Source organism: Cygnus olor, chromosome 5 (genome assembly GCF_009769625.2).
Source record: "Cygnus olor isolate bCygOlo1 chromosome 5, bCygOlo1.pri.v2, whole genome shotgun sequence".
Taxonomy (NCBI): Eukaryota; Metazoa; Chordata; class Aves; order Anseriformes; family Anatidae; genus Cygnus; species Cygnus olor.
Window position 1 is genome coordinate 30753078 of NC_049173.1, and position 24258 is coordinate 30777335.

Here is a 24258-nt window from a genome sequence, read left to right on the forward strand (position 1 = left end):
GTACCGGGGGCGGAAGCGGAAGCGACGGCCGTGTCCTTCTGGGCCGTGGCGCCGGGGCGGCAGCAGCAGCAGCAGCAGCAGCAGCAGCAGCATGGCGGACGCGGCCTCGCAGGTGCTGCTGGGCTCGGGGCTGACGGTGCTGTCGCAGCCCCTCATGTACGTGAAGGTGCTGGTGCAGGTAAGGGGCGGCGCTACCGGGACCGGGGGGACGCGGTGGTGGTGGTGCCGGTGCCGGTATCGGGGGGTCTCGGTGCCGGTGCCTGGGCCGGGCCCCCGCGGGCTGCCCGGGACGGCGGGGACGGGCCGCGCCTCTCCCCGCAGGTGGGTTACGAGCCGCTGCCGCCCACGCTGGGCCGGAACATCTTCGGCCGCCAGGTCTACCAGCTGCCGGGACTCTTCGCATACGGTGAGTGAGCGTCCCCGGGAGCCCCGTGCCCGGTGCCGCGGGCGTTCCCCGGGGGGGCCCGGCGCGGCCTGACCCGCGTCTCCCCCAGCCAAGCACATCGTGAAGGTCGACGGGAGAGCGGGACTCTTCAAAGGCCTCACCCCCCGGCTCTGCTCCAGCGCCATCGGCACCGTGGTGCACAGCAAAGTGCTGCAGGTACCGTGCCCCGCGCACCGGCCCCGGCAGGGCTGCAGCTGCCGGCTCCCACCCGCTGACCGTGTGCCCTTCTTTCCGCAGCGGTACCAGGCTGCCAAGCAGGCTGAGGTACGTTGGAGGCGGCTTTGGTGGCGAATCCCTTCCTCCCCTCCTCCTCCCCTTCTGTCCCCAGCAGCTGCTCCTGCCAGGCAAGGCCGTGCCCTGCGGGTGCGGGGATTAACAGCAGCAGCCCGGCACGGAGCTGGCTCTTGGTGCCGCCCCAGCGAGGCGTGAGAGGAGGAGCAGGCTGCTGTGCGAGCTGGTGGGGCTGGTGCTGGGGGGCTGCGCAGCTGTGCCTGGGGAGGACAGGGTGAATTTCAGGGGCTGTACCCTGCCTGATGCCTCTGCCCGTCTCCAGCCAGGAGCCAGCAAGCAGGAGCCCGTGTCCTCGCTGGAGCAGGTCCTCAAGGAGGTGAGGAGCGCAGGAAGAGTAGGGTGCTGGGCTGGGCAGCTCTCTCATGCCCTTCCTCCCCTCGCTGACAGCCCCTTTCTCCTCCAGACTTCCCGAGAGATGGTTGCTCGCTCCGCCGCGACCCTCATCACCCACCCATTCCACGGTAGGTACCCCCGCACGGCCGCCTCTAGCTGCTGCTCCTCCCCACGGACAGCCCGAGTGCCGGGTGCTGTGGTGTCCCCACCGCCCTGGAGCGTCCCTTTGTCCCCTGCTGACCCTGCGTCGCCTGGCTCTGCCCGCAGTGATCACCCTGCGATGCATGGTGCAGTTCATCGGCAGGGAGACCAAGTACAGGTACGGGGCGCAGGGGTAGCCGTGGGGTGCCGTGTCCCTGCGTGGCGTGACCGGTGCTCTCTCCTCTTCCCCCCCGGCCCAGCGGGACACTAAGCGCCTTCACCACGATTTACCGAGAAGAAGGCATCCTGGGATTCTTTGCGTGAGTGCTGTTGATGTTGAATTTTTTGGGGGCAGCGAGATATCTCCCCAAAACCCACAAGCCTCACTCGTTGCTCGGATGTTGCTTCTTGCTTTGTCCGTCCTCCCATCTTCTTACCCGCTGGTACTAGGCCCTAATTTTGGTGTGCGGTGCCCGTTGTGCCCTCCTTCCTGGGCAGCTCCTGTGAGCCTCTGGCACCAGCCCTGTGTTGCGTGGCTGCTGCCCCGTGCCTGGGGATATGAAAACTGTAATCCTCCTCCCACAGCCGGCAGCTCGGCGTGCTCTGAAGCACCACAGCCCTTTCCTCCTGGCCATGCGTTCCTCCAGCCAACACAGGCCCTTTTTTCCAAGCCTCTGTGCTCCCAAGGCACGGAGCTGCCCGGCTTCACCCGGCCGTTGGGCGGAGGGCTGCCACCTCCTGTTCCTAAACCTGCCGCCTCTTCTCCTCTTCCAGCGGCCTCATCCCCCGGCTCCTCGGAGACATCCTGTCGCTCTGGCTCTGCAACATGCTGGCCTACCTCATCAACACGTACGCGCTGGAGAACGGGGTACGGGCTCTGCGCTGTGCAGGGGCAGCTGGGCTGAGGGATGCGCAGGTCCCTGCTCCGCATGGGGGCTGAAGCTGCCTTCCTCCTCCCCCAGGTCTCCATGGCAGAGATGAAGAGCTACTCGCAGGCAGTCACCGGAGTAAGTACAGCCCCGGCGCGTGTGTTTGCACGCCCACGTGCGTGACACTGTCACCCGGGAGGGTCCCTGGGGGGCCGGAGCTGCTGACCAGCCCTGCTCTCCCCTGCAGTTCTTCGCCAGCATGCTGACGTACCCCTTCGTGCTGGTCTCCAACCTGATGGCCGTCAATAACTGCGGGTGAGCGTGCGGCCACCACCTCCCTCACCTCCTGCGTTCCCCCCAAGGGCGCGAGAGTGCCCGGAGAGGTTAGCGAGAGCGATCCACGCGGGATCAGTCCCCAGAGCTGCCTTTCCAAAGCTCCGAGTGGTAAAGGAGGGTTTCAAACCCATCGTGGCCGTGGGTTCGATCCCTCGCTGCCTCGGGGGGCTCAGAGGGAGCTGGGCACGCCTGAGCCCAGCCCCGGGGGGGACTGCACAGGGGTTCAGCCCGGCGCAGGGCTGCAGAGCGACGGGTCTTACCTTGCCTGCTCGGCCCTGGGTGGAAATAACCCCGTGGTGCTCTCCTCCCCTCGCCAGGCTGGCTGGGGGCCTCCTCCCCTACGCGCCCACCTACTCCTCCTGGCTGGACTGCTGGAGCCAGCTGCACAAGGAGGTGAGTGGCTGGGGCTGCCGCGCCGCCTGGCCACGACCACAGGCTTGGGGGGAGCCCCGTGGTTCTCCGGGGCCGTGACGGGGCTGGGGGCAGCCCGGCCTCACCCTGCACTAACCTCTGTCCCCTTCCAGGGCAACATGAGCCGAGGGAACAGCCTGTTTTTCCGCAAGGTGCCCGCAGGGAAGCGATACGTGTGGGAGGAGAGGAGGTTCCGCTGAAGCCGAGAGCGGAGTCGCGAAGCTGAGGCCGAGCTCTGGAGGCAAAGAATTATGAGAGAGTTGTGATTTCTATACAGTTTTTTTTAAAAATCATTTAATCCTGAGAGACAAAGGTGGCCGTGTGAGAGTGTCTGTCGTGGGGCCGGGGGCTTCCTGCAGGAGAACCTGTGCGGCCCGAGCCGATCCCAGTTGATCCCAGCTGATCCCCAGCACCCTTTCCCCGACCCAGCCGCCGGAGCCGTGTCCCCGCTTTGTTTCAGCAGCGGAAATCCCACCGCAAGATAATGGCACCCGGAAACATGACCCTGCTCAGTATCTGTGTGCTTGTTTTAACGAGCGGCCGTGCCAACCTCTCGGGCAGCGGGGAAGTGACGGCCCAGGGTGGCGGCAGGGCCCCCCCCGTGCGAACACACCTCATGTCCGGCTTGCACACCTGCTGGCAGGGTTGCACGCCCAGCAGGCGTGTTCCCCAGGTGGAAGGAGGCTTGCACGCGCCGTGATGAGGCGTTGTGGCAGCAGGGAGGCTTGCACACCTGTTGGGAGGGTTGCACGCCCAGTGGTGGGGTTACATGCCCATTGGGAATGGTGCAGACCTAGCACGAGGCTCGCACACCTACTGTGGACATTACACACTTGGCAAGAGTGTAACAAACCCTGTGACTGGCTTGCACGTCCACGGGGAGCATTGCAAACCCCTGTGACCACGTTGCATACAGAGCAGGAGTGTTGCACGCCTGGTGACCGGGTTGCACACCTGCTGGGAGCATTGCACGCCCAATGACCGGATTACACGCAGAGCAGGCAGCTTTGCTCACCCAGCAGGAGCGCTGCGTGCCCTGTGACCACATTGCACACTCAGCAGGAGCGTTGCACGCCCGCTGGGAGCACTGAACGCCTCGTGCCCGGGCTGCACGCCCCATGACCGGGTCACACACTGACCAGGAAGCGTTGCACTCCCGCGGGGAGTACTGCGTGCCCTGTGACCGGGTTACACACCGAGTAGAAGCCCTGCATGCCCTGTGGCGGGGTTGCACACCCAGCAGAAAGTTCTGAACACCCCCCTGGGACCGCTGCACGCCCCGTGACCGGGTTGCACACCCAGCAGGACCATCGCACGCCCACGGGGAGCCCCGCACGCCCCGTGCTCTCTCTTCTCTCGCGCTCCTCCCGCGGTGCGGCGCTACCGGGAGCCCCGGGGGGGGGGGGGGCCGGGCCGGTCGCCCTCCCCTCGCCTCCTTTCCCCTCCCCTTCCCCCGGCGGCGCCATGGCGGGGCCGGGTTGGGGCCGCGTCCCCCCGCGCCGCGGGTACCTGAGCGGCGGCACCGAGCGGCGCTGCCGGGAGCTGCTGGCGGCGGCGGGGGGCGGCGGGGCGGCGGCGGGGGGGCGGCGGGGCGGCGGCGGCGGCGGCGGCGGGGGCGGCGGTGCTGGTGCCGCTGTGCTCGGTGCGCGGCCGCCCCTCGCTGCTCTACACCCTGCGCTGCCGCCGCCTGCCCGGGCCGCACAGCGGCGACGTGAGGTGAGCTGGGGGGGGGGGGATGATTTCGGTACCCCCCCCGGTTCCTCCCGTTCGCCCCCCGGTCCTCCCGTCCTCCCCCTCTCCGCTCCTCGCAGCTTCCCCGGGGGGAAACGGGAGGCGTCGGACGGCGACGCGGTGGCCACGGCGCTGCGGGAGACGCGGGAGGAGCTGGGGCTGGAGCTGGGCGAGGGCAGCGTCTGGGGCATGCTGAGAAGTCTGCCCGACCGGGTACCGGGCACCGGGGGGGTGGCGGGGGGGAGCTGGGGACATGGGGATGGGGACACCGGGGTCGGGGGAGGGGGTTTGGGGGAAAGGGGAGAGGGACAGAGGGGGCACCGGGGGCTGGGAGATGGCCTGGGGGGTGCCTGGGGACATGGGGACACGGTGACAGGGACGTGGGGATAGGGGGACATGGGGCTGGGGGGCTGGGAGATGGGCGGGGGGCACTGGGGACGCTGGGGTGTCTGGGGACACGGTGACAGGGATGTGGGGATAAGGGGACATGGGGCTGGGGGGCTGGGAGATGGGGCAGGGGGGGCACTGGGGGGGGGTGTCTGGAGATGCGGTGACAGGGACGTGGGGATGAGGACAGGGAGGCAGGGGGCACTGGGGACACGGGGACTAGGACACCAGGGTCAGGGGTGAGGTGGTGGGGAATACGGGGACGGGTTGTCTGGGGACACAGTGGCAGGGATGTGGTGGACAGGGGTGGTTGCTGTGTGGGCCATGGGGCAAAAAAAAGGGGGACGTGGGGCACGTGGGTGTCTGGGGGGGGCTCCAGGCGACCGGGAATGAGCTTTGGCATTTGCCACCCCCCCCCCCCTTCCCTCTGCCGCCCGCTCCCTTCCAGCAAGGGATGCTGGTGGTCCCCGTCGTGGCCAACCTGGGCCCCCTGGAGAACCTGAAGCTGTCCCCAAACCCTGAGGAGGTGGGTGACCCCGCACCGGGGCGGGGGGGGGGGGGGGGGGGGAGGGAGTCACAGGCACTCCGGACCCCCTTCCATCCCCATCCCTGCGCGTGTCCCCATCCCGGCAGGTGGCGGAGACCTTCACGCTGCCGCTGGCTCACCTGCTGCGGGAGGAGAACCAGGGCTACACGCATTTCCGCACCGGCGGCCGCCACGGCTACACCCTGCCCGTCTTCCTCCACGGCCCCCACCGCGTCTGGGGGCTCACGGCCATCATCACCGAGCTGACGCTGGAGCTGCTGGCGCCCGAGCACTACCGCAGGAAGACCCATGTGCCCGGCCGCCACCTCGCCGCCCCGCCGCGCAGGGCCTGACCCCACCCACCCCTTCCCAATTTTTGGGAGGAGACGGGGTGCCGCCTGCCCTTCGCAGGACGCCGGGGGTGCTGCCCCTTGGTTCGGTTTGTTGTTTTTTTTGGGCGCGTGGGGCTCAGCCCCGCCACGCGCTCGCAGAGAGGCGGCAGCCCCGGGGCTGTCACCTACTCCATGCTGCTGCCCAGCCTGCGATGACACTGTGATTGTAGTAAAAAGCCATGTTTTAAACCACTTACACCACAGCCTCCAGCTTGCTGGTGCAGGTAAGAGCCCTCCCTGGTGCCAGGGAGCTGCTTGGCTCAGGGGCCCAGGGAGAGGAGGGGAAGCAGGGGCTTGTGGAGAGCCAGGACCTCCCCCGGGGGCTTCCCAGCCCTTGGCCAAGCCTGGCCACATCCCCCATCGATCTCCCTTTTCCAGGGAGCCCCTGCTCCTGATTTTAAGACCGCAGCCTCCTCTTGCGCCCCCCCCAAAGCAGAGAGAGGAGCCTGCGAGCACAGCAGCGTTTATTAAGGAGCCCCCAACAGCGGCGAGAAGCCCCTCGCCCCCACGAAGCCCCCCCAGGCAGGGAAGCGCACTGCCACCCCCTGTCCTCCACCGCTGCCTCCTCACGCTGAGGCCGCTCGAGCTTTGGCCTCCCCGAAGCGCCGCATCCTGTCCTCCAGCTCCGGGCGAAAGTGGCGGATTAGGCCCTGGGGAGAGCAGACGAGGCGGAGTTAACGGGGCAGGGCAGCAGCCACCGCCAGACCCCCTCCCAAAATCCCGCTCGCGGCCCCCCAGCCCGCACCTGCACGGGCCAGGCGGCGCCGTCGCCCAGGGCGCAGATGGTGTGGCCCTCGATCTGCTTGCTGATCTCCCACAGCGCGTCGATCTCGGCCACCTGCGCGTCGCCCCGCACGAAGCGCGCCATCACTTTGTTCATCCAGTCGACACCTGCGGGGAGAGGAAGGCGGTGAGGGCCCCGCGGTGCCGGCTGCTGCCCCCCCCGTCCGTCCCGGCCCCATGCGCTCACCTTCCCGGCACGGGGTGCACTGCCCGCAGCTCTCGTGCTTGTAGAACTCGATGAGGCGAGCGATGGCTTTGACGATGTCGGTCTGGGGAGGAAGGGGACAGTGAGGGCCCGGCGGGGGCAGGCGGGCACCGGGGAGGGCTCGTCCCTTACCGATTTATCCATGACTATGACAGCGGCCGTGCCGAGCCCGCTCTGCGCCTGCACCAGGGAATCGAAGTCCATCAGCACGGTCTCGCACACCGACTTGGGGAGCAGCGGGGTGGAGGAGCCCCCCGGGATGACGGCCAGAAGGTTGTCCCAACCCCCGCGGACACCCCCTGCCAGAGAGGGGGGTTCAGGCTCAGCTGGGCCCGACGGGGACGTCCCGCTCGGAGGAGGGCCGCGGCACTTACCCGCGTGCTTCTCGATCAGCTCCTTCAGCGGCACCGACATCTCCTCCTCCACCGTGCAGGGGTGGTTGACGTGGCCGGAGATGTTGAAGAGCTTCGTCCCCGAGTTGCGCTCGCGCCCGAAGCTGGCGAACCAGGCGCCGCTGCGCCGGCAGATGGTGGGGGACACGGCCACCGTCTCCACGTTGGCCACCGTGGTGGGACAGCCGAAGACGCCTGGAAGCGGTCAGGGTTGAGTGGCTGGGCGGTGCCAGAGCGCAACCGCGTCCCTACGGCAGGACGGCAGCCGGGCGTTGCCCAGGATCGCTGCATCCTGCTCGAGAGGGGCCGCTTGGTGGGGAACTGGGGTTTGTGCTGCCATGACTAGCACACGGGGAGCTGAGAGCAGCTCGGGGACGTACCCACGTCAGCAGGGAAGGGCGGCTTCAGGCGGGGCTTGCCCTGCTTGCCCTCGATGGACTCGATCAGCGCCGTCTCCTCCCCGCAGATGTAAGCCCCGGCGCCCCTCACCACAAAGACATCGAAGGCGTACCCCGAGCCGCAGGCGTCCTTCCCCAGCAGCCCGGCCTCGTACGCCTCCCTGATGGCCACCTGCGGAGGGGACAGCGGGTGGGCAGGGGGGGGGGGCACGTCGCCGGCAGCGCCCCGCCAGGCCCCCGCCGCTCACCTGCAGGTTGGAGGCCTCGTTGTAGAACTCGCCGCGGATGTAGATGTAGGCGGCGCGGGCGCCCATGGCGCGGCCGGCCACCAGGCAGCCCTCCACCAGCTTGTGGGGGTCGTGGCGCATGATCTCCCGGTCCTTGCAGGTGCCCGGCTCCCCCTCGTCGGCGTTCACCACCAGATACTTGGGCCTGCCGGGAAGCGCCGTCAGCCTCCGGTACCGGCGCTCCGGGCGTGCGGCACCGGCGCCGGCCCCCACCTGCCGTCCGGGGGCTTGTTCATGAAGCTCCACTTGAGGCCGGTGGGGAAACCGGCGCCGCCGCGGCCCCGCAGCCCCGACGCCTTGATCTCGCCGAGGATCCAGTCGACGCCCTTCAGCAGGATCTCCTTCGTCTTGTACCAGTCGCCGCGCCGCAGCGCGCCCTTCAGCCTGCCGGCAGCAGCGGGGGGGGGACAGTAGCACCGGGAGGGACCAGAACCCCCCAGCACCCCCCGGAGTCCCCCCAGCACCTTGCAGTCACCCCCAGCACCCCCATCCAGCACCCAGAGACCCCCTCCCAGCACCTCCAACCCCCCACCCGGCACCCCCAAGCTCCCTCCCCAGCCCCCCCAGCGCCCCATCCAGCACCCCTGGGACCCTCCAAGCACCCCTCGGACCCCCCCCCCAGCACCCCCCAAGCCCCTTCCCCAGCACCCCCAAACCCTCCGAGCACCCCTCGGAGCCCCCCCAGGCCCCATCCAGCACCCCCCAAGCCCCCTCCCCAGCACCCCCCGAGCCCCCCCGTCCCCCACCGCCAGTCGTGCCGCCCGTAGAGGTTGGTGAAGATGCGGTCCTCATCCCGCAGCGAGCCGAACTGCGTCTTCTTGGGCGCCGTCTGCGGGGAGACCGGGCTCAGCACCGGCACCGGGCCCGGTACCGGCACCAGTACCGGTACCAGTAACAGTACCGGTACGGGTACGGGTCCGGGTCCGGGTCCCGGTGCCGGCACTCACCGAGAAGGCGGCGGCGTGGAGGCGGCGCAGCGCCTGCAGCTGCCGGGCGGCCATGGCGGGGCTCGCCGGGGCCCCGCTCCCACCGTCACCTTCAGGCGCCCCCCGCCGGTGCGCGCAGCAGTGACGTCAGCGGCGGGCGCCGGTGGCGCGGCGGTGACGTCACGGACCGGGACCGGGGCGGGGGGCGCGGGGGCTGCACCGGGGCCGGCACCGGGACCGCTCCCCGCTCCCGGCCCCGCGCCGCCGCCCGGCGGCGGGGCTGTGCCCGCGATGTCTCCGCGCTCGGAGCCCCCCCGGCCCCCCCCGTTAACCCCGCCGGTTCCTCCCCGTTAACCCCCCCCCGGTGCGCTCCCGCCTCGCTCCCCGCGGCCTCGCTCCCCGGTGCGGCCGGCGCGGGTCGGGTGTCCCGTGGCGGATCCGGTTTCCCGCTGCAATCTCACCCCGGCAGCGGGGGATCGGATTCGGGGCCGGCGGCGGCGGCGGGGGCGGCGACGGGGGGGGGGAGACACACACCGGCACCGGGCACCGGCACCGGGCACCGGCACCATGTTCCTCTTCTTCCGCGGGCCGCCCCGCCGCGCCCCCGGCAGCCCCCTGCCCGCAGCCGCCCGGGGGCCGCCCCGCCGGGCCCCCCCGGAGCCGAAGCGCGGTGCCCGCAGCCCCCCCCCCGCCAGGCCCCCCGGTCCCGGGGGCGGCGGAGCCCCGGGACCGGGGGCCCGGGCCTCTGCCGTGCGAGCACCGAGGAGCTGGGACCCGAGGTGCCCCCCGCCGGCGGGCAGGTAACCGGCGGCGTGCGGGGGGGGACGGGGGAGAATGGATGGCGATTTGGGGGGTTTATTTTAATTAATTTTATTATTTTGGGGGAGGAGGGTGGCGGTGGCACCGCTCGGTGTCCCCGTTCGGTGTGTGTCCCCCCCCCCCCCGCCCGGGGACAGCTGGGTGGCTCCCCCACATCTGGAGCAGCGCGGCCGAGCGGGCAATAATCCGGGGGATTATGTGTGTGTGCGGGCGCGTGCGGCCCCCCCCCCCCCCCCCGCCCCTCGCCTCGCCCTGCATATCCCGAGATATTCAATAAAAACCGCAAATCCCCACGCAGCCGCTGTTACTATAAAAAAACCCCGTCCTGGCGCGCCCGGGCCGGAGTCGGTGGCCCCCAGGACTGCGCCAGGCGGCCCCCCCGGGGGGGCCAGGTATGCCCGGGCACCCCCCAGCCATGGGCAACTGCACCAAGACCCCTGAGCGGAGGCTCTCCAAGGTAAGGCTGGCCCCGGGGGGGTGGCGGGCAGAGGGGGGGACACGGGGTGTGGGTTATCGGGGGGGGGGGGTGCTGGGCTCTGCCTCCCGCTACCGGCCGGCTCTGCCCGCAGGACGGGAGGCAGCGCTGCGGCCCCCCCGGCCCCCAAGAGGCCGAGGAGGCGGCGGAGGCCGCGCAGTCGCCGCCGCTGCAGAACTACTCGGTGCTGCACGGGCTGGTGGGGCCGGCGTGCATCTTCCTCCGCCAGAGCATCGCCATCACCCAGCTGGTACGTGCCGGTCGCGGCGCCCTCCCCCCCCCCCCCCAGCCGTTCACCCGGAGGCACGTCCCGGGCTCCTCGGGTCAAGGCAATGCCGCGGCGGTGCCTCGTGACCCCCCCTTCCCGGCCGAAGTTGTGGCACACGGCTCCCACGGGGTCACCCGCGGCCACCTCGCTGCCCGCCAGGTGGGGGTTTGGGGTGGGGGCCGTCCCTCCAGCCCGCTTTCTCTTCCCAGGACCGAGAGCTGCGGCCGGAGGAGATCGAAGGTAAAGCGTGGGGACGCTGCCCGCAGCTGGAGTCTCCCCTGTCACCAACTTGTCACCCGTTCCCCTCCACCCATCCCTCCCCGTGTCCGGGGAGGGGAAGGGGGGCGGCAGAAGGGGTATCCCCCGGTGCCACCCGCGTCCCCGCGCTGTCCCCAGAGCTGAAGCAAGCCTTCCGGGAGTTCGACAAGGACCGGGATGGCTACATCAGCTACAAGGACCTGGGCGAGTGCATGCGGACCATGGGCTACATGCCCACCGAGATGGAGCTCATCGAGCTGTCCCAGCAGATCAGTAGGTGTTGGGGCGCGGGGAGGGGGGACACCTGCACGTCCCCTCGGTGGTGGCCCCGGAGCTGTGCCTCACACTCCGGCCACACTTCCCTCCTCCCGCAGCAGGCGGCAAGGTGGACTTCGACGACTTCGTGGAGCTGATGGGCCCCAAGATGCTGGCGGAGACAGCGGACATGATCGGCATCAAGGAGCTGCGCGACGCCTTCCGCGAGGTGAGGGGGGGCCGGGGGGCTGCTGGGACGGGCTGCTGGGGGGGGGGACACACCGTCTTATCACCCCCCACCTGCTCCCGGCAGTTCGACACCAACGGGGACGGGCAGATCAGCATGGCGGAGCTGCGGGAGGCCATGCGCAAGCTGCTGGGGCAGCAGCTCAACCCCCGGGAGGTGGACGAGATCCTCAAGGACGTGGATCTCAACGGGGACGGCCTGGTGGACTTCGAAGGTAACGAGGCTGGGGGGGTGCCGGTTGTGGTACTGCTTTATTACCCCTTAATTAACCCCCCCCCCCGGTTCCATTACCCTTTAATTAACCCTCCCCCACTTGTGTTATCCCTTTATTAGCCGCCCCCCCGGTTCCATTACCCCTTTATTAACCACCCCCCCCCCCCGGTTCTGTTATCCCTTTTATTGCCCCCCCTGGTTCCATTACCCCTTTATTAACTCCCCCGGTTCCGTTACCCCTTTTATTGCCCCCCCGCCGGTTCTGTTACCCCGTTATTACCCCCCCCCCGGTGTATTACCGCCCTTCTCCCGTTAACACCCCGCTTCCCCCGGCAGAGTTTGTGCGGATGATGTCGCGCTGAGGGCGGCCCGTGCCAAGCCGGGACAGGAGCCCCCCGCCGTGCCTTACCGAGACCAGAGGGCCCCGGCACCGCCGCCCCCTCCACCCCGCCACCGGGAGGGGTCCCGGGGCCCGTCCGCCCCCCTCCCGGGCCCGTCCCCACGCTGCCCCCTGCGGCCTCCCGGGGGCGGCGGGGCCGGGTTGGGGCAGCCCCCGGTGCGTGCGGGGGTCCCGGTGCAATGAAGCCGTGTGCCGGGCGCCGCTGTCCGCGCCTCCTTCCTACCGGGGGGCGGTCACCGGAAAGGGGGGGGGGGGGAGGAGAAGAAAATGGCGGCGGAGGAGGGCGGGGCCGACGCCGCGCGTCTCCATGGTAACGGGGAGGGGGGTGGTGCGCTGACGTCAGCGCGGCGCGCGGCCTGCGACGTCATCGGCGCGAGCGGTCGGCGCCGGGAGGGGTGGGGGGGGGGGTGGGGGTGGGGGCCTGGCGAGCGGCGGCGGCCGGGCCGCGCTCTCCGCCGCGGGGCCGGGGGGCGGGGCCGGGCCGGGCCGGCGGCCAATCAGCGCGGCGGGTCCGCGCGGGCCGGCCAATCGGCTGCGGGGGGGCCGCCGCGCCCCGCCCCGCCCCGCGCCCGCCGCCGCCGCCGCCGCCGCCGCCGCCGCTCGCCAGGGAGCCGCTCGCGGCGCGGGCCCGCGGGGATGTCCTACAAGCCCATCGCGCCCGCCCCCGCCAGCGCCAGCCCCGCCCCGGGGCCCGCGGCGCCGCCCGCCGGTGAGAGGGGGTTGAGGCGGGGGGGGGGGGGGGGGGCTCCGGTAACGCCGTGCTAACCCCGCGCCCCCCCCCCCCCCCTCCGCTCCCCGTAGCCACCAGCGTCCCCTCGCCGTCCGGCTCCGCGCCCGGCGCCGCCGCCCCCTTCCGGCCGCTCTTCAACGACTTCGGGCCGCCCTCCATGGGCTACGTGCAGGTGAGGCGGGGGGAGGGGGGGCGGCGGGGCCGGTAACGGGGGGGGGCGGTGCTGCGCCCCTCCGTTAACTCCCCGCCCCCCACCCCCCCCCCCCCCGCAGGCCATGAAGCCCCCCGGTGCCCCGGGCTCGCAGAGCACCTACACCGACCTCCTGTCCGTCATCGAGGAGATGGGCAAGGAGATCCGGCCCACCTACGCCGGCAGCAAGAGCGCCATGGAGCGGCTCAAGCGGGGTACGGCACCGGCACCGGGGGGATTGGGGGGGGGGGGGGGGGGGGTGGGGGGGGGGGGGGGGGCCTCCCGTGCCACCGGGCTCACGACCCCCCCCCCCCCCCCCCTTCGTCCCCCCGCAGGCATCATCCACGCGCGGGCGCTGGTGCGGGAGTGCCTGGCGGAGACAGAGCGCAACGCCCGCACGTGACGGCCGCCTCCGGTGTCCCCCTCCCCTCCCCCCCCCCCCCCGGTCCCGGAGCCCCGCCGGTGGCCCCCCCCCCCCCCCATCCCAACCCTTCGTACGGGGCCGCCCCCGGGGCTCCCCCTGACCCCCCCCTCCCCCCCCCGGTTCCCTTTGCAGCCGCGGGTTTTTATAAATAAAGGACGTGCTCGGGACACGGCGCCTGGAGGGGGGCGGGGGGGGCGAGACCTGCTGTGACCCTAAACCTAATAAAATCACCCCAAAACCCCCAATTCCCCCCAACCCCCCCCCTAAAACTTCTCCAATCCCCCCCAACTCCCCCAATCCTCCCCCTCCAAACCCTAAATCCCACCCCAAACTCCCCAAATCCCCCCAACTCTCCCCAAATCCCCAACTCCCCAAATCCCCCCAAACTCCCCAAATCCTCCCCAGAACCCCTGAAATCCCCCCTCAAACCCCCCAAAACTCCCCAAATCCCCCCAAAACTGCCCAAGTCCCCCCCAGAACTCCCCAAATTCCCCCCAACTCCCCTCAAACTCTCCAAAACTCCCCAAATCCCCCCCATAAGTCCCCAAATCCCCCCAAAACTCCTCAGCCCCCAACCCCCCCCCCCCCTTCCCCCGTTTGAACGCCCCGGCCCCGCCGCCCGCGCAGCCCCCGTGCAGCGGCGCCGCCGCCGCCTGCCCGCTCTGACGTCACGCTCCCCCCCCCCCCGGGCTGACGTCAGCGAGCACCCCCCTTCGGGAGCGCGCCGTGACGTCACGAGGCGCGGGGCCGGCGCGGAGCGGGGGCGCAGGTTCGGCGGGGGGCGGCGGAGGGGGCCGAGCGCGGCCGGAGGGAGCCGAAGGTTGCCGAGGGGGAGCCGAGCGCGGCCGGAGGGAGCCGAGCGCGGGGCGGGCCGAGCCGAGCGCAGCCGAACGGGGCGGGCGGGGGGCGCGTTGCCATGGCAGCGGGGCGGGCCTGGCGGCGCTGCGGCGGGCGCCGTGCGGGCCGGGCCGGGGCCGGGGCCGGGGCCGGGGCCGGGGCCGGGGCCGGTCTGACGGCGGTGCCCGCAGGCGCTGCCCCCCGCCGCCATGCTCATCAAGGAGTACCACATCCTGCTGCCCATGAGCCTGGAGGAGTACCAGGTGGCTCAGCTCTACATGATCCAGGTGCGGCCGGGCCCGGCGGGGGGGGGGGGCGCGCCGGGACTGTGTGGGGACACCGGGACAGTGACGAGATGGGGGCCGAGGGGACACCGGGACCGCGTGGGGACACGGGGATGGCACCGAGATGGGGTCCCGGGGAGGCTGGGGGAGTCTGGGGGGACACCGGGGCTGTGTGGGGACACGGGGACAACGCCGAGATTGGGGCTCCGGGGGGGCTGGGAGGGATCTGGGGGGACACCGGGGCTGCGTGGGGACACTGGGACAGTGCCGAGATGGGGGTCCTGGGGTGCTGGAGGGATGCTGAGGGGTGCGAGAGTGCGGAGACGGTGTGGGGCTGAGGAAAGGGGGCTGAGGATGGGGGTCTGGGAAGGGCGGTGTGGAATCGGGGGGTCTCTGGGCAAGGGGCTGCCCCCAGGGGGGGGTTTTGGGGTGCGGGGCCAAGCAGGGGGGGGTCCCAGGAGCAGCTGTGGGGCTGAGGGGGTTTGTGGTTGGGGAAGGATGCGGGGGACCTGCATGCCGGTGAGGTGCTGGGTTTTGGGGCACGGGGTGCTGCGTGTGGGTTTTGGGGTATAGGGTCTCAACCAGCCCTCGCCCCGCAGAAGAAGAGCCGGGAGGAATCGAGCGGTGAGGGCAGCGGGGTGGAGATCCTGGCCAACCGGCCCTACAGCGATGGCCCCGGCGGCAGCGGCCAGTACACCCACAAGATCTACCACGTGGGCTCGCACATCCCCAGCTGGTTTCGGGCGCTGCTGCCCAAGGCTGCGCTGCAGGTGGAGGAGGAGTCCTGGAACGCCTACCCCTACACCCGAACTAGGTGGGACCCCGGGGGGGACGCGGGCTGGGCTTTGGGGCCACCTGCCGGGCTCAGCCCTGTCCCCGCACCTCCCACAGGTACACCTGCCCCTTTGTGGAGAAGTTCTCCATCGAGATCGAGACATATTACCGGCCAGATGCGGGCCAGCAGACCAATGTCTTCAACCTGAGCGCAGCTGAGAAGAGGCAGAGGATTTTGGGTGCGTAAGGCAGGGGTGCCATCACCACAGCCCAGCAGGATCCAACGCCTGCCGGGGTCCCTGTGCAGCTCTCCTGGGGCTGGCTGCACCGCAGAGCCCGAGGGGCTCGGCCTTTCACCAGGTAGCCCCGCGAGAGGCTCAGCGCCTGTGACGCAATGGGTTTTGCTCCCTCCTCTGGCCCTTGTGTTATGGGAGCGAGCTGGGGGGGGAACCCTGGAAGGAGAAAGGCACCTGTGCCCCGAGCACCCTGCCCAGTCTGGTGGCAGCACCGTTAAGCGAGAGTCTGCGTTAAAAACATTCTGGGGGATGATTTCATTTCCTGCCCCCTCGCCTTGCCTGTGTGTTTGTTTGCAGCTCTCCCCAGTGCCAGGCTGCTCCCCCGTCCCACGTCCCGGCCCGTCCCACGTGGTCTGGCACAGCTTCGCCCCTCTGGTAGTGCGAGTGGGAACCTGCACCGGGCTCTGGCAGGGCATTTTGGATCTGCTGGAGGTGGGGGAGCTGGGAAAGCGTGTCCCCATTTTCCCCCCTCGCTGCCCTGCTTCTCCTGCTCCCCAGAGCTTTGCTTGGCGTTGCTCTCCGGTCCCAGCCCCTCTGCGCTGGCTGAGGGCAGAGCTGGGGGTCCAGGGCAGATTCACCCCCCCCGGGGGGAGGTTTGTCCCCGGCTGCTGCCTGCTCCTGTTCCCGGCGGTGTCGGTGCGGTCGTTTTAGGCACTGGAGTGCAGCGCGTCACGCTCTGCTCTTAAAATGGAGGCCTAAAATAGGCACTCGGAGGAAATGATTCATCTGACCTATTTCTCTCATTGGTTCTTGCGGCACTGGGGATGTCCGGCTGGGACGCTGGCGGTGCAGGCCTGGGGGGGACAAATTTTGTCCCTGCCACCACCAAGCAGCAACCGGGGCCGAGGGGACAGCGGGCAGGGCACGGCCCCTGCTTGATTTCTCCCCCGGACCCAGTCCCGTGAGCTTCCAGTCCCTCTTCAAGGAGCACGGGGCCGCTGCTGACCCCGGGAGGGATTTTCTTTGCCAGCTCTCGCTCCCACCCCGGTGTCTTGTAGTGCCTCGGATGTAAAATCCCCTCTCACGTTTCAAAGGGCGGCTGGCAGCAGGGCGAATGCCAGGGCTGTCGGGGCCGAGCTGGCCACCTTGTCCTGTGAACCGCACCGATAGCAGCGTCCTCACGGGTTTTCTCCCAGCAAACAGACCCGCGGGGTTGTTGCGGGAACAACACGGGAATAACGCCGTCCCCGCGCCGTCCCCGCGCCACGATCCGAGCTGCCCCACGAGCTCGCTGGGCGCTGCTTTAAGGGCTGGTGCTGGCCCTGCTGCCACGGCACAGGGGGTGTCAGCGGGGACGAACAGATCCGGGGTTGCGAGGTTTTGCTTTGCTCCTCGCCCCGTTCCTGGGGGAGGCAGCGAGCGGGGCTCCCCGCTGCACCACGCCGCCTGGTTTGGCCTCAATCTCAGCCCCCACGTCCTCGGGGTCACCCGCGCCTTCTCCCAGCTGCCAAATCTCCTCGCTAATGCGCCTAAGTGTGTCAGCCCGGCTCGGAGCGCCCAGCCCCCCCGCGGCTGCCTGCGCCCCTTGCAGCCGCTCCTCGGGGCGCTGGATCCGGCCCTGGCGTGGGGACGGGACGCGCTCGAGTGCACCCAAAGGTGCTGTTGAGGTTACAGCCACAGGGATGGTGCTCGCTGGCGCTGCCAGCGTGAGCGCACGGCGCGTGGAAATAATTTGCAGGGTGCCCCCGGTCCTATTTTTTGTGCGTTTTTCTCCACTTTCCTCCCCTTTTCTTGCTCCTCTGAGCCTTGAGGGGTAACGAGTGCTGCTCTCCTTCCTCTCCCTCAGACACCATTGACATCGTGCGTGACCCCATCTCCCCCGGGGAGTACAAGCCCGAGGAGGACCCCAAGCTCTACCACTCGTCCAAGACGGGCCGGGGGCCGCTGGGGGACGACTGGCTGGAGGCGGCCGCCGGCGGGCCCCTGATGTGCGCCTACAAGCTCTGCAAGGTGGAGTTCCGCTACTGGGGGATGCAGTCCAAGATCGAGCAGTTCATCCACGACGTCGGTGAGCGCGGGGCGGCGGCACCGCCCTGCCCGCGGGGGCAGCGGGTTTGGGACGTGGGCGCCGGGGCCACGCCGCGCTCGCTCCCCGCTCCCCGTCGCAGGCTTGCGCAAGGTGATGCTGCGCGCCCACCGCCAGGCCTGGTGCTGGCAGGACGAGTGGACGGACCTGACCATGGAGGACATCCGGCAGCTGGAGGAGGAGACGGCGCGGATGCTGGCGCAGAAGATGGCCAAGTGCGGCGAGGCCGAGGAGCCCCCCGCCGCCGGCCCCAGCCCCGAGGGGCGGCCGGAGCCGGGAGCTGCCGGCGGGCAGGAGGGTGCCGAGGCACCGGGCACGTCTGATGCCTCCCCCGACGATACCTTTGCCAAGCAGTGGTCCACGTCTTCCCGCTCTTCCTATTCTTCCCAGCACGGAGGTGAGAGAACGGGTCCTGTGTTGGGTGAGTAGGACTCCAGCCTCCTGCGGCTCGGGGTGCGGGAGCAGCAGGGACCTGTGGGGCAGGAGTGGGGGCTCGCTGCCCTGGGGGCTCTGAGCCCTGACCCTGTGCTGGTGGCAGGGGGGGTGTCTCCTCAGAGCCTGTCCGAGTGGCGGATGCAGAACATTGCCCGTGACTCCGAGAACAGCTCCGAGGAGGAGTTTTTTCGACGCCCACGGTATGGCGGAGCAGCCCCACGACTTTGGGTTCTGGTGGTGGGGAGCCTGAGCAGGGGCTGCTCTGGGTTTGCCCCACGGGGGTCAGCAGGACGCCGGGGTGCGGGCTGCCCTTCGCCCACCCCCCGGCCCCATCCCTGCCACCACAGAGGACCTGTCTGACAGCGACGAAGTCTTTGCGAAGGAGATGACCAAGTGGAGCTCCAACGACTTCTTGGACACGCTGGAGCGGCCGGCAGAGCTGGACGAGGCTCTGGGTGAGCAGGGTGGGCACAGCCTGCCCCAAACCTGGGGGCTGACCCCCGCGTGGATGCCCTGCCTCAGCTCACCCGAGCCACGTGCTCACAGGGGACGGACCCAGCGCTGCCAAGGCAGACGGCGAAGGGCTGGCGGCGGCTGGTTTCTCTGAGGTGTGTGCAGCCTCATCCTGTCCCTTGCGCCCCCCTGCTGGGACCCCGGAGTGGGTGCAGACAGGAGCTCTCTCCTTCCTGCAGGGCGTCTCGGCCGAGAGCGCGGCGCAGGCGTGCCGGATCCACGCGCTCTTCCTCATCCTCCACAGCGGCAACATCCTGGACCAGGGGGTGGGCGAGCCGGGCTCCAAGCAGGCGGACGTGCAGACGCTGGCGGCCACCTTCGACGCCGTCACCCGCGTCCACTTCCCCGAGGCGCTGGGGCACGTGGCGCTGCGCCTGGTGCCCTGCCCGCCCATCTGCGCCGCTGCCTACGCCCTCGTCTCCAAGTGAGGATGGCGGCACGGCGTGCCGGGGCTGTGGGGTGAGAGGGGGCTTTCCCCACGCAAACTGCTCCCGGGAGGGGACGTGGGGAGGTGGCGGGCTCAGGGAGGGGGCTCTTCTTCTCTTGGTGTGGTATCTGGAGAAGCGAGCATCGTGCGATGGCTTGGGGATGCCGGGGCAGCCCTGCTCACCCGCTCTCCGTGCGCCTTTCAGGCTCAGCCCCTACAGCCACGACCGGGACAGCCTGTCCAGCAGCCAGGACCACATCCCGCTGGCAGCCCTCCCGTTGCTGGCCACCTCCTCGGGGAGCTACCAGCACGCCGTGGGCACCGTCATCACCCGCGCCAACCAGGCGTACAGCACCTTCCTGCACTCCGGCGAGGGCGCCGGCTTCTGTGGCCAGGTGAGAGGGGCGGGGAGCTCGGGGCAAGCTTCACCCTGGGTTCCAGCTGGGACTTGGCTCCCACCGGGGACATTTTCAGCCCGGACAGCGTGCCGTCCGCAGGTGGTGCTGCTCGGGGATTGCGTTGGAGGCATCCTGGGCTTCGACGCGCTGTGCCAGAGCCGGGCGGGCGCAGGGGGCAGCCGGAGCAGCAGCCGCCGTGGCAGCCTGGTGGGTGCCCGTGTCTTCGAGCCATCGGTGTCGGCAGTGGCTCAGCAGCAGCCAGCCACTCGCTGATGCTTTTCCTCTCCTCCTGCAGAGCACGGAGCCCATCTCCCCCGAGCTGTGTGGCGGCAGGGACCCGCTGGCCGACGGGGCGGAAGGAGCAGCAGGGTCAGGCCAGGCCAGCCCCGAGCCGTGTGTGCAGGGGGACAGCCAGCATCCCGGCTCCTCGTGCAGGTGAGAGCAAGGGGGACAGTCAGCAGTGCCACCCCCTGTCCCCGTGGGAGTGCTAGTGGCATCCTGGAAAATCTTACACTCTATGCAAAGGGTGAATTTTTGATCTGCACCAGCCCGGGAGGGAGCATGGTGTAGGTGCAGTGCCCTGCTGTAGCTCCCCTGCTTCCAGCAGCTCCTCCGGGCTAACGGGGCTGCAGTGGGTGCAGCGCTGGCTTTCCCATGCCCACTGGCTCTGCTGTTGCAGCCTGCAGCTCAGTGAGGCCCCGCTGGAGGCAGAGGCACCGCGAGGCAATTCTGCAGCGCCGGATGGGGCGGAGGGCGCCAGCACCCGCCTTGACTTTAAGGTATCCGGCTTCTTCCTCTTCGGCTCCCCGCTGGGGCTGGTGCTCGCGCTGCGCAAGACCGTCATGCCCGCTCTGGACGGTGAGGACCCCCTCTGGCTGCGGTGTGAGCCCCCAGGCCTCCCTGCGGGGCTTGAGCCCTTCTCCTGAGTTGTGTTCCCCCTTGCCCCGTACGAGTCTGAATCCCCCAGACCTCCTGAAACAGCTCTGCTTAGGTTTGGGCCCCTTGCACGCCCTGGCTGTGGGGGTCTTGGTGTTGGCACGTGCCTGATTGTCCCCCTTCCTGCCCCGTGCCAGCCCAGTCTGTCCCACGGCATCACAGGCTGTCACCGGCATCCTGGGTTTGTCTCCCTAGCCTTTCCTGCCTCTGCGTACTGCTTTCTCCTCCCCGGGTGCCGCACTCCCCCGTGTCTCCCAGCCCTCCTACCCCATCCCTGCCGTGCTCCTGGCAGCCCTGACCCCCCCCCCCCCCCTCTCTCTGCCCCAGTGGCCCAGCTGCGTCCCGCCTGCGAGCAGATCTACAACCTCTTCCACGCGGCCGACCCCTGCGCCTCCCGCCTGGAGCCCCTCCTGGCCAAAGCCTTCCACGCCGTGCCGCCGCTCAGCGTGCCCCGCTACCAGAAGTACCCGTTGGGCGACGGCACCTCCTCCCTGCTGGGTGAGCGGCCCCGCTGCCGGTCCGGTCCCGGGTTCTTGAGGGGGTCGCCAGGGGGGCTCTGGGTGGCCTGACTCGATGCTGCCCGCAGCGGAGGCCCTGCAGATGCACTCTGCCCTCTTCCTGCCCGAGGTGGACCTGGCTGCTCCCCCCACTCCCACCGGCAGCTTCGGGGGCTTTTGGAGGGGCAGCGAGCCTGGAGAGCCCCCCACGCCCGCCAGCACCAGTGAAGTTGTCAAGAGTGAGTGTCATCCCCTGCCCACCCCATCCCAGCACCTCGGCTGGGCACGAGGCACCAGGATGTCCAGAGGTCCTGTGCGGGGCGTGAAGTGGGGACGGGGAGCAGGGTGTGGGATAAGGCCCAGGGACGGATTCATGTGAGCTCTCCTGGCAGTCCTGGAGCGCTGGTGGGGCCCAAAGCGCATCGACTACTCGCTGTACTGCCCCGACGCGCTGACCGCCTTCCCCACCATCACCCTGCCCCACCTCTTCCACGCCAGCTACTGGGAGTCCTCTGACGTGGTGGCCTTCATCCTGCGCCAGGTACGGCAGGGGCAGCGGGGCGGGCGGCCCGGCTCACCCGCCGGAGGCTGAGCTGTGCCGTGCCACCCGGCAGGTGATGGAGAAGGAGGGCCCGCAGCCGGCAGAGAGCGAAGAGAGCTCTATCTACAGCCCCGCCATCCCCCGGGAGAAGTGGCAGCGTAAGCGCACCCAAGTGAAGATCCGGGTACGTACCCCATGGCCAGCTGCTGGTTTCGGGGCTGCAGCTGCCGGGAGCCCGACCCTTTGCCAGGGCAGCCTCGGGATCAAGCTCGGGTGGCCAGGCAAATCCCAGTCCCTGTGGTGATGCGGCTGGGAAGGTTTGCTGCTGCCTGCTGCGAGGGTGCCACGCTGGTCCCACAGCCTGGCGGGGGCTGCGTGCCACCTCGGGGGCTCTCGGGTGCCATGCGCAGCCCCAGCGCTGGCTGCTGAGCCCCGCGCGTCCCTGCAGAACGTGACAGCCAACCACCGGGCCAGCGACATCATCGTGTGCGAGGGCAAAGCGCAGGTCCTCAGCGGGCGCTTCATGTACGGTCCCCTGGACGTGGTGACCCTGACTGGGGAGAAGGTACTGCTGGGGCTTGCGGGTGCTGCCGGGGCATCCCTGGAGGTGCAACGAGAGGGCAGAGATGTCTGGGGGTGGACACGGGGCCGATGTCACCTGCAGCCAAGGGGCGGGGGAAGGGCTGGGGACCAGGACCTTGTAGGATATGGTGGGAGAGGATCGTAATGACCTGTGGGTTAGGGAAACAGCAGCTAGCAGGCTCTGTGCTCAGCCCTTTTCCCCTCCCTCAGGTGGATATCTACATCATGACGCAGCCGCTCTCGGGGAAGTGGCTGTACTACGGCACCGAGGTGACGAGCGGCAGCGGGCGCCTGACCTTCACCATCCCTCCGGACAAGGCCCTGGCCATCGGCATCTACCCCGTGCGCATGGTGGTCAGGTGAGGTGTGGCTGCCTGCTGCTGGCAGGGACGCCTCGGCCACCTTCTTCTCCAGCTCGCTGGGCAGAAATCTGGGGGCTGAGGGAGGTGACAGAGCTGGCTCTGAGCCTCCTTGCTGTCCTGTCCCAGGGGCGACCACAGCTACGCAGAGGCGTACCTCACGGTGGTGGCACGGGGCACCGAGTCGGTGGTGTTCAGCATCGACGGCTCCTTCACTGCCAGCGTCTCCATCATGGGCAGCGACCCAAAAGTGCGGGCGGGTGCTGTTGATGTCGTACGGTAGGTGCTCTTGTTGTGAGGGTAACCGGCCTTTTGTGGTGTGGTGACAAACTGATCAGGGCGGCGAGGGCATCAGAGCCATCCCGGGGATGTGATAGGTGTGATAGGCCACAGCTCTGCCAGCGTTGCTAAAATCCCCACAGAGGACAAGGTTTTGGAGCCAGCGCCCATGCCTGCTCTGTCGGGAGCTGTCTGGTGGCTTCCCACCAGCGGGACTGTCCTCGGGGTGGGCTCCCGGCAGCAAGGTGTGTACCCCCCAGGCACTGGCAGGACTCGGGCTACATGATCATCTACGTGACGGGGCGCCCCGACATGCAGAAGCACCGCGTGGTGGCCTGGCTCTCGCAGCACAACTTCCCTCACGGCGCCGTCTCCTTCTGCGACGGTCTCACCCATGACCCCCTGAGGCAGAAAGCAGCCTTCCTGCAGAGCCTGCGCACCGAGGTGGGCGAGGGGTGGCGGTGGGGGGTAGGGTGGGCTGAGCTGTAATCCCTGGCCCTCTCCATCCTTGGAGGAGCCACGTGTGGAGATGCTTGGAGCTGGACCAGTAGCACTGGTACCAGGACTGTGATCCGGGGCGTAGTGACCCAGCGCCCTGGGGGCTGGCCACGATCAGGGCACACGTGGCTGCCCCCGGGGCTGTGGGAAGGGTCTGTCCCTGCCTTACCCCTCCTCTCCGTGGGCAGGCAGAGATCACCATTGTCGCCGGCTACGGCTCCACCAAGGACGTCTCCGTCTACAGCTCCCTGGGGCTGGCACCGTCGCACATCTACATCGTGGGCCGGGCCGTCAAGAAGTTTCACAACCAGTGCCAGGTACAGGGGCAGGGCTGGGGGTGAGCTGGGGCTGTGGGATACGTGCGCTGCTCCTGCCGGGGTCTCAGGCTGTCCTTGTGTCCCGCAGTTCCTGTCTGAGGGCTACGTAGCCCACCTAGCCCAGCTGGAGGCGGCAGCCCTGGCCCATTCCCCCAAAGGACCCCCCCGGCCCGTGCTGGGCAAAGGCACCTACGGCTGCCCGGCGCCCGTCGACTTCCTCCGCAAGCAGAGCCAGCTCCTGCGCTCGCGGGGCTCCAGCCAGGCGGAGCGGGACGGGGGCCCCCCGCCCGCGCCCCCCAGCCTGCCCCGTGCCAAGCCCCGCAGCGTCAGCCTCAAGCTGGAGGGTGAGGAGTGAGCGCGGCGCGGCCCCCGTCGTCTTCCCCCCTCCCCGGACGCAGCCTTGATTTCCCAGCCAGGAGTGCCTGGGGCTGGAGCACACGGCGGGCCCTGAGCCGAGAGGAAGGAGAGGAGGGCGCCGCGCCCCAAAACCGCGGGGCCCTGCGAGACCGCTCCGAGCTGCTCTAGGGGCAGGAGTGACCCCCCCGTCAGGGCTGAGCCCCCCCTGGTACCACCTGCAGCCCCCCAGCTCTGCCTCCACCCTGCTGCCCCATCGCGTGGGCCCCCCCTCTCCCTTTTGTGGGGCAGTGCCCTTTGGGGTTTGCCTCCCAGCCAGCTCTGGGGGGCTGAAATGGTGCCCCCCGGGCTCTGTTTCACCTTTCCCTGCCAGGGGTGGGTGGTGACGTGGGGGTTGTGGTTGCGCCCTGCGGGCAGCAGCCCCCTCCCTGCGACCGCGTATTTATTTCCGTTCGGTGTTGCAAGTTGTTGGGGGTAGGGGGAAGGGCTGGGATTAAAAACAAACAAACAAAAAAAACGGTTCCTCTGTTACAGTTCATTTCGTTGTGAATAAAGCGATGTAAAGCAGAGCTGCTGCATGTCTGCTCTGTGCCAGCACAGGGGCTACGCCTTCCCTCCCCCCCCCCCCCTTCAGCCAAACCCTGGCCCCAGGGAGCCAGCGACCCAGGGCCTCACGTGGTGCCACACGCGGAGCAGGCACGGCAGGCAGGTGGCCGCAGGGGCCGGGCCGTAAGCGATTTAGGACACGTCACAGGGGACTGACTTTGTGTCCC

General features: G+C 69.5%; 6 protein-coding genes across 6 annotated transcripts; 5 read left to right on the forward strand and 1 right to left on the reverse strand.

Annotated features, from left to right (window-relative positions):
- The first annotated feature begins 12 nt into the window (after window positions 1–12).
- Window positions 13–3138, forward strand: MTCH2 (mitochondrial carrier 2). Its single transcript, XM_040560281.1, has 13 exons — window positions 13–178; window positions 322–406; window positions 495–601; window positions 683–709; window positions 999–1052; window positions 1140–1197; window positions 1337–1388; window positions 1471–1530; window positions 1985–2078; window positions 2173–2217; window positions 2327–2394; window positions 2733–2808; window positions 2940–3138. The coding sequence occupies exons 1-13, from the start codon at window positions 92–94 to the stop codon at window positions 3024–3026; spliced, it is 900 nt and encodes a 299-aa protein (XP_040416215.1). The 5' UTR covers window positions 13–91; the 3' UTR covers window positions 3027–3138.
- A 187-nt stretch (window positions 3139–3325) lies between these two features.
- Window positions 3326–6054, forward strand: NUDT8 (nudix hydrolase 8). Its single transcript, XM_040557989.1, has 5 exons — window positions 3326–3338; window positions 4341–4542; window positions 4638–4770; window positions 5393–5470; window positions 5578–6054. The coding sequence occupies exons 1-5, from the start codon at window positions 3326–3328 to the stop codon at window positions 5821–5823; spliced, it is 672 nt and encodes a 223-aa protein (XP_040413923.1). The 3' UTR covers window positions 5824–6054.
- A 255-nt stretch (window positions 6055–6309) lies between these two features.
- NDUFV1 (NADH:ubiquinone oxidoreductase core subunit V1) lies at window positions 6310–9029 on the reverse strand. Its single transcript, XM_040560249.1, has 10 exons — window positions 8875–9029; window positions 8674–8756; window positions 8141–8311; window positions 7889–8072; window positions 7623–7812; window positions 7225–7437; window positions 6983–7149; window positions 6833–6914; window positions 6608–6753; window positions 6310–6512 (listed from the first exon to the last, which is right to left on the reverse strand). Exons 1-10 carry the CDS (start codon window positions 8926–8928, stop codon window positions 6429–6431), a joined length of 1374 nt encoding a protein of 457 aa, XP_040416183.1. The 5' UTR covers window positions 8929–9029; the 3' UTR covers window positions 6310–6428.
- Window positions 9030–9513: 484 nt separating this feature from the next.
- Window positions 9514–11985, forward strand: CABP2 (calcium binding protein 2). Its single transcript, XM_040560287.1, has 8 exons — window positions 9514–9653; window positions 9971–10129; window positions 10242–10397; window positions 10625–10655; window positions 10812–10946; window positions 11048–11157; window positions 11242–11389; window positions 11725–11985. The coding sequence occupies exons 2-8, from the start codon at window positions 10067–10069 to the stop codon at window positions 11748–11750; spliced, it is 669 nt and encodes a 222-aa protein (XP_040416221.1). The 5' UTR covers window positions 9514–9653; window positions 9971–10066; the 3' UTR covers window positions 11751–11985.
- Window positions 11986–12390: 405 nt separating this feature from the next.
- CDK2AP2 (cyclin dependent kinase 2 associated protein 2) lies at window positions 12391–13299 on the forward strand. Its single transcript, XM_040560297.1, has 4 exons — window positions 12391–12497; window positions 12590–12690; window positions 12791–12923; window positions 13044–13299. Exons 1-4 carry the CDS (start codon window positions 12425–12427, stop codon window positions 13109–13111), a joined length of 375 nt encoding a protein of 124 aa, XP_040416231.1. The 5' UTR covers window positions 12391–12424; the 3' UTR covers window positions 13112–13299.
- Window positions 13300–14088: 789 nt separating this feature from the next.
- PITPNM1 (phosphatidylinositol transfer protein membrane associated 1) lies at window positions 14089–24050 on the forward strand. The gene is given in 24 exon segments (XM_040560188.1): window positions 14089–14256; window positions 14853–15067; window positions 15145–15266; window positions 17110–17331; window positions 17432–17746; window positions 17888–17967; window positions 17969–17984; window positions 18132–18239; window positions 18331–18392; window positions 18477–18721; window positions 18930–19119; window positions 19222–19329; window positions 19418–19557; window positions 19802–19980; window positions 20386–20556; window positions 20645–20794; window positions 20948–21096; window positions 21170–21280; window positions 21545–21661; window positions 21889–22037; window positions 22167–22316; window positions 22577–22760; window positions 23003–23131; window positions 23220–24050. Coding segments are annotated over 24 exon segments (3657 nt in total). The 5' UTR covers window positions 14089–14178; the 3' UTR covers window positions 23487–24050.
- Window positions 24051–24258: the final 208 nt, after the last annotated feature.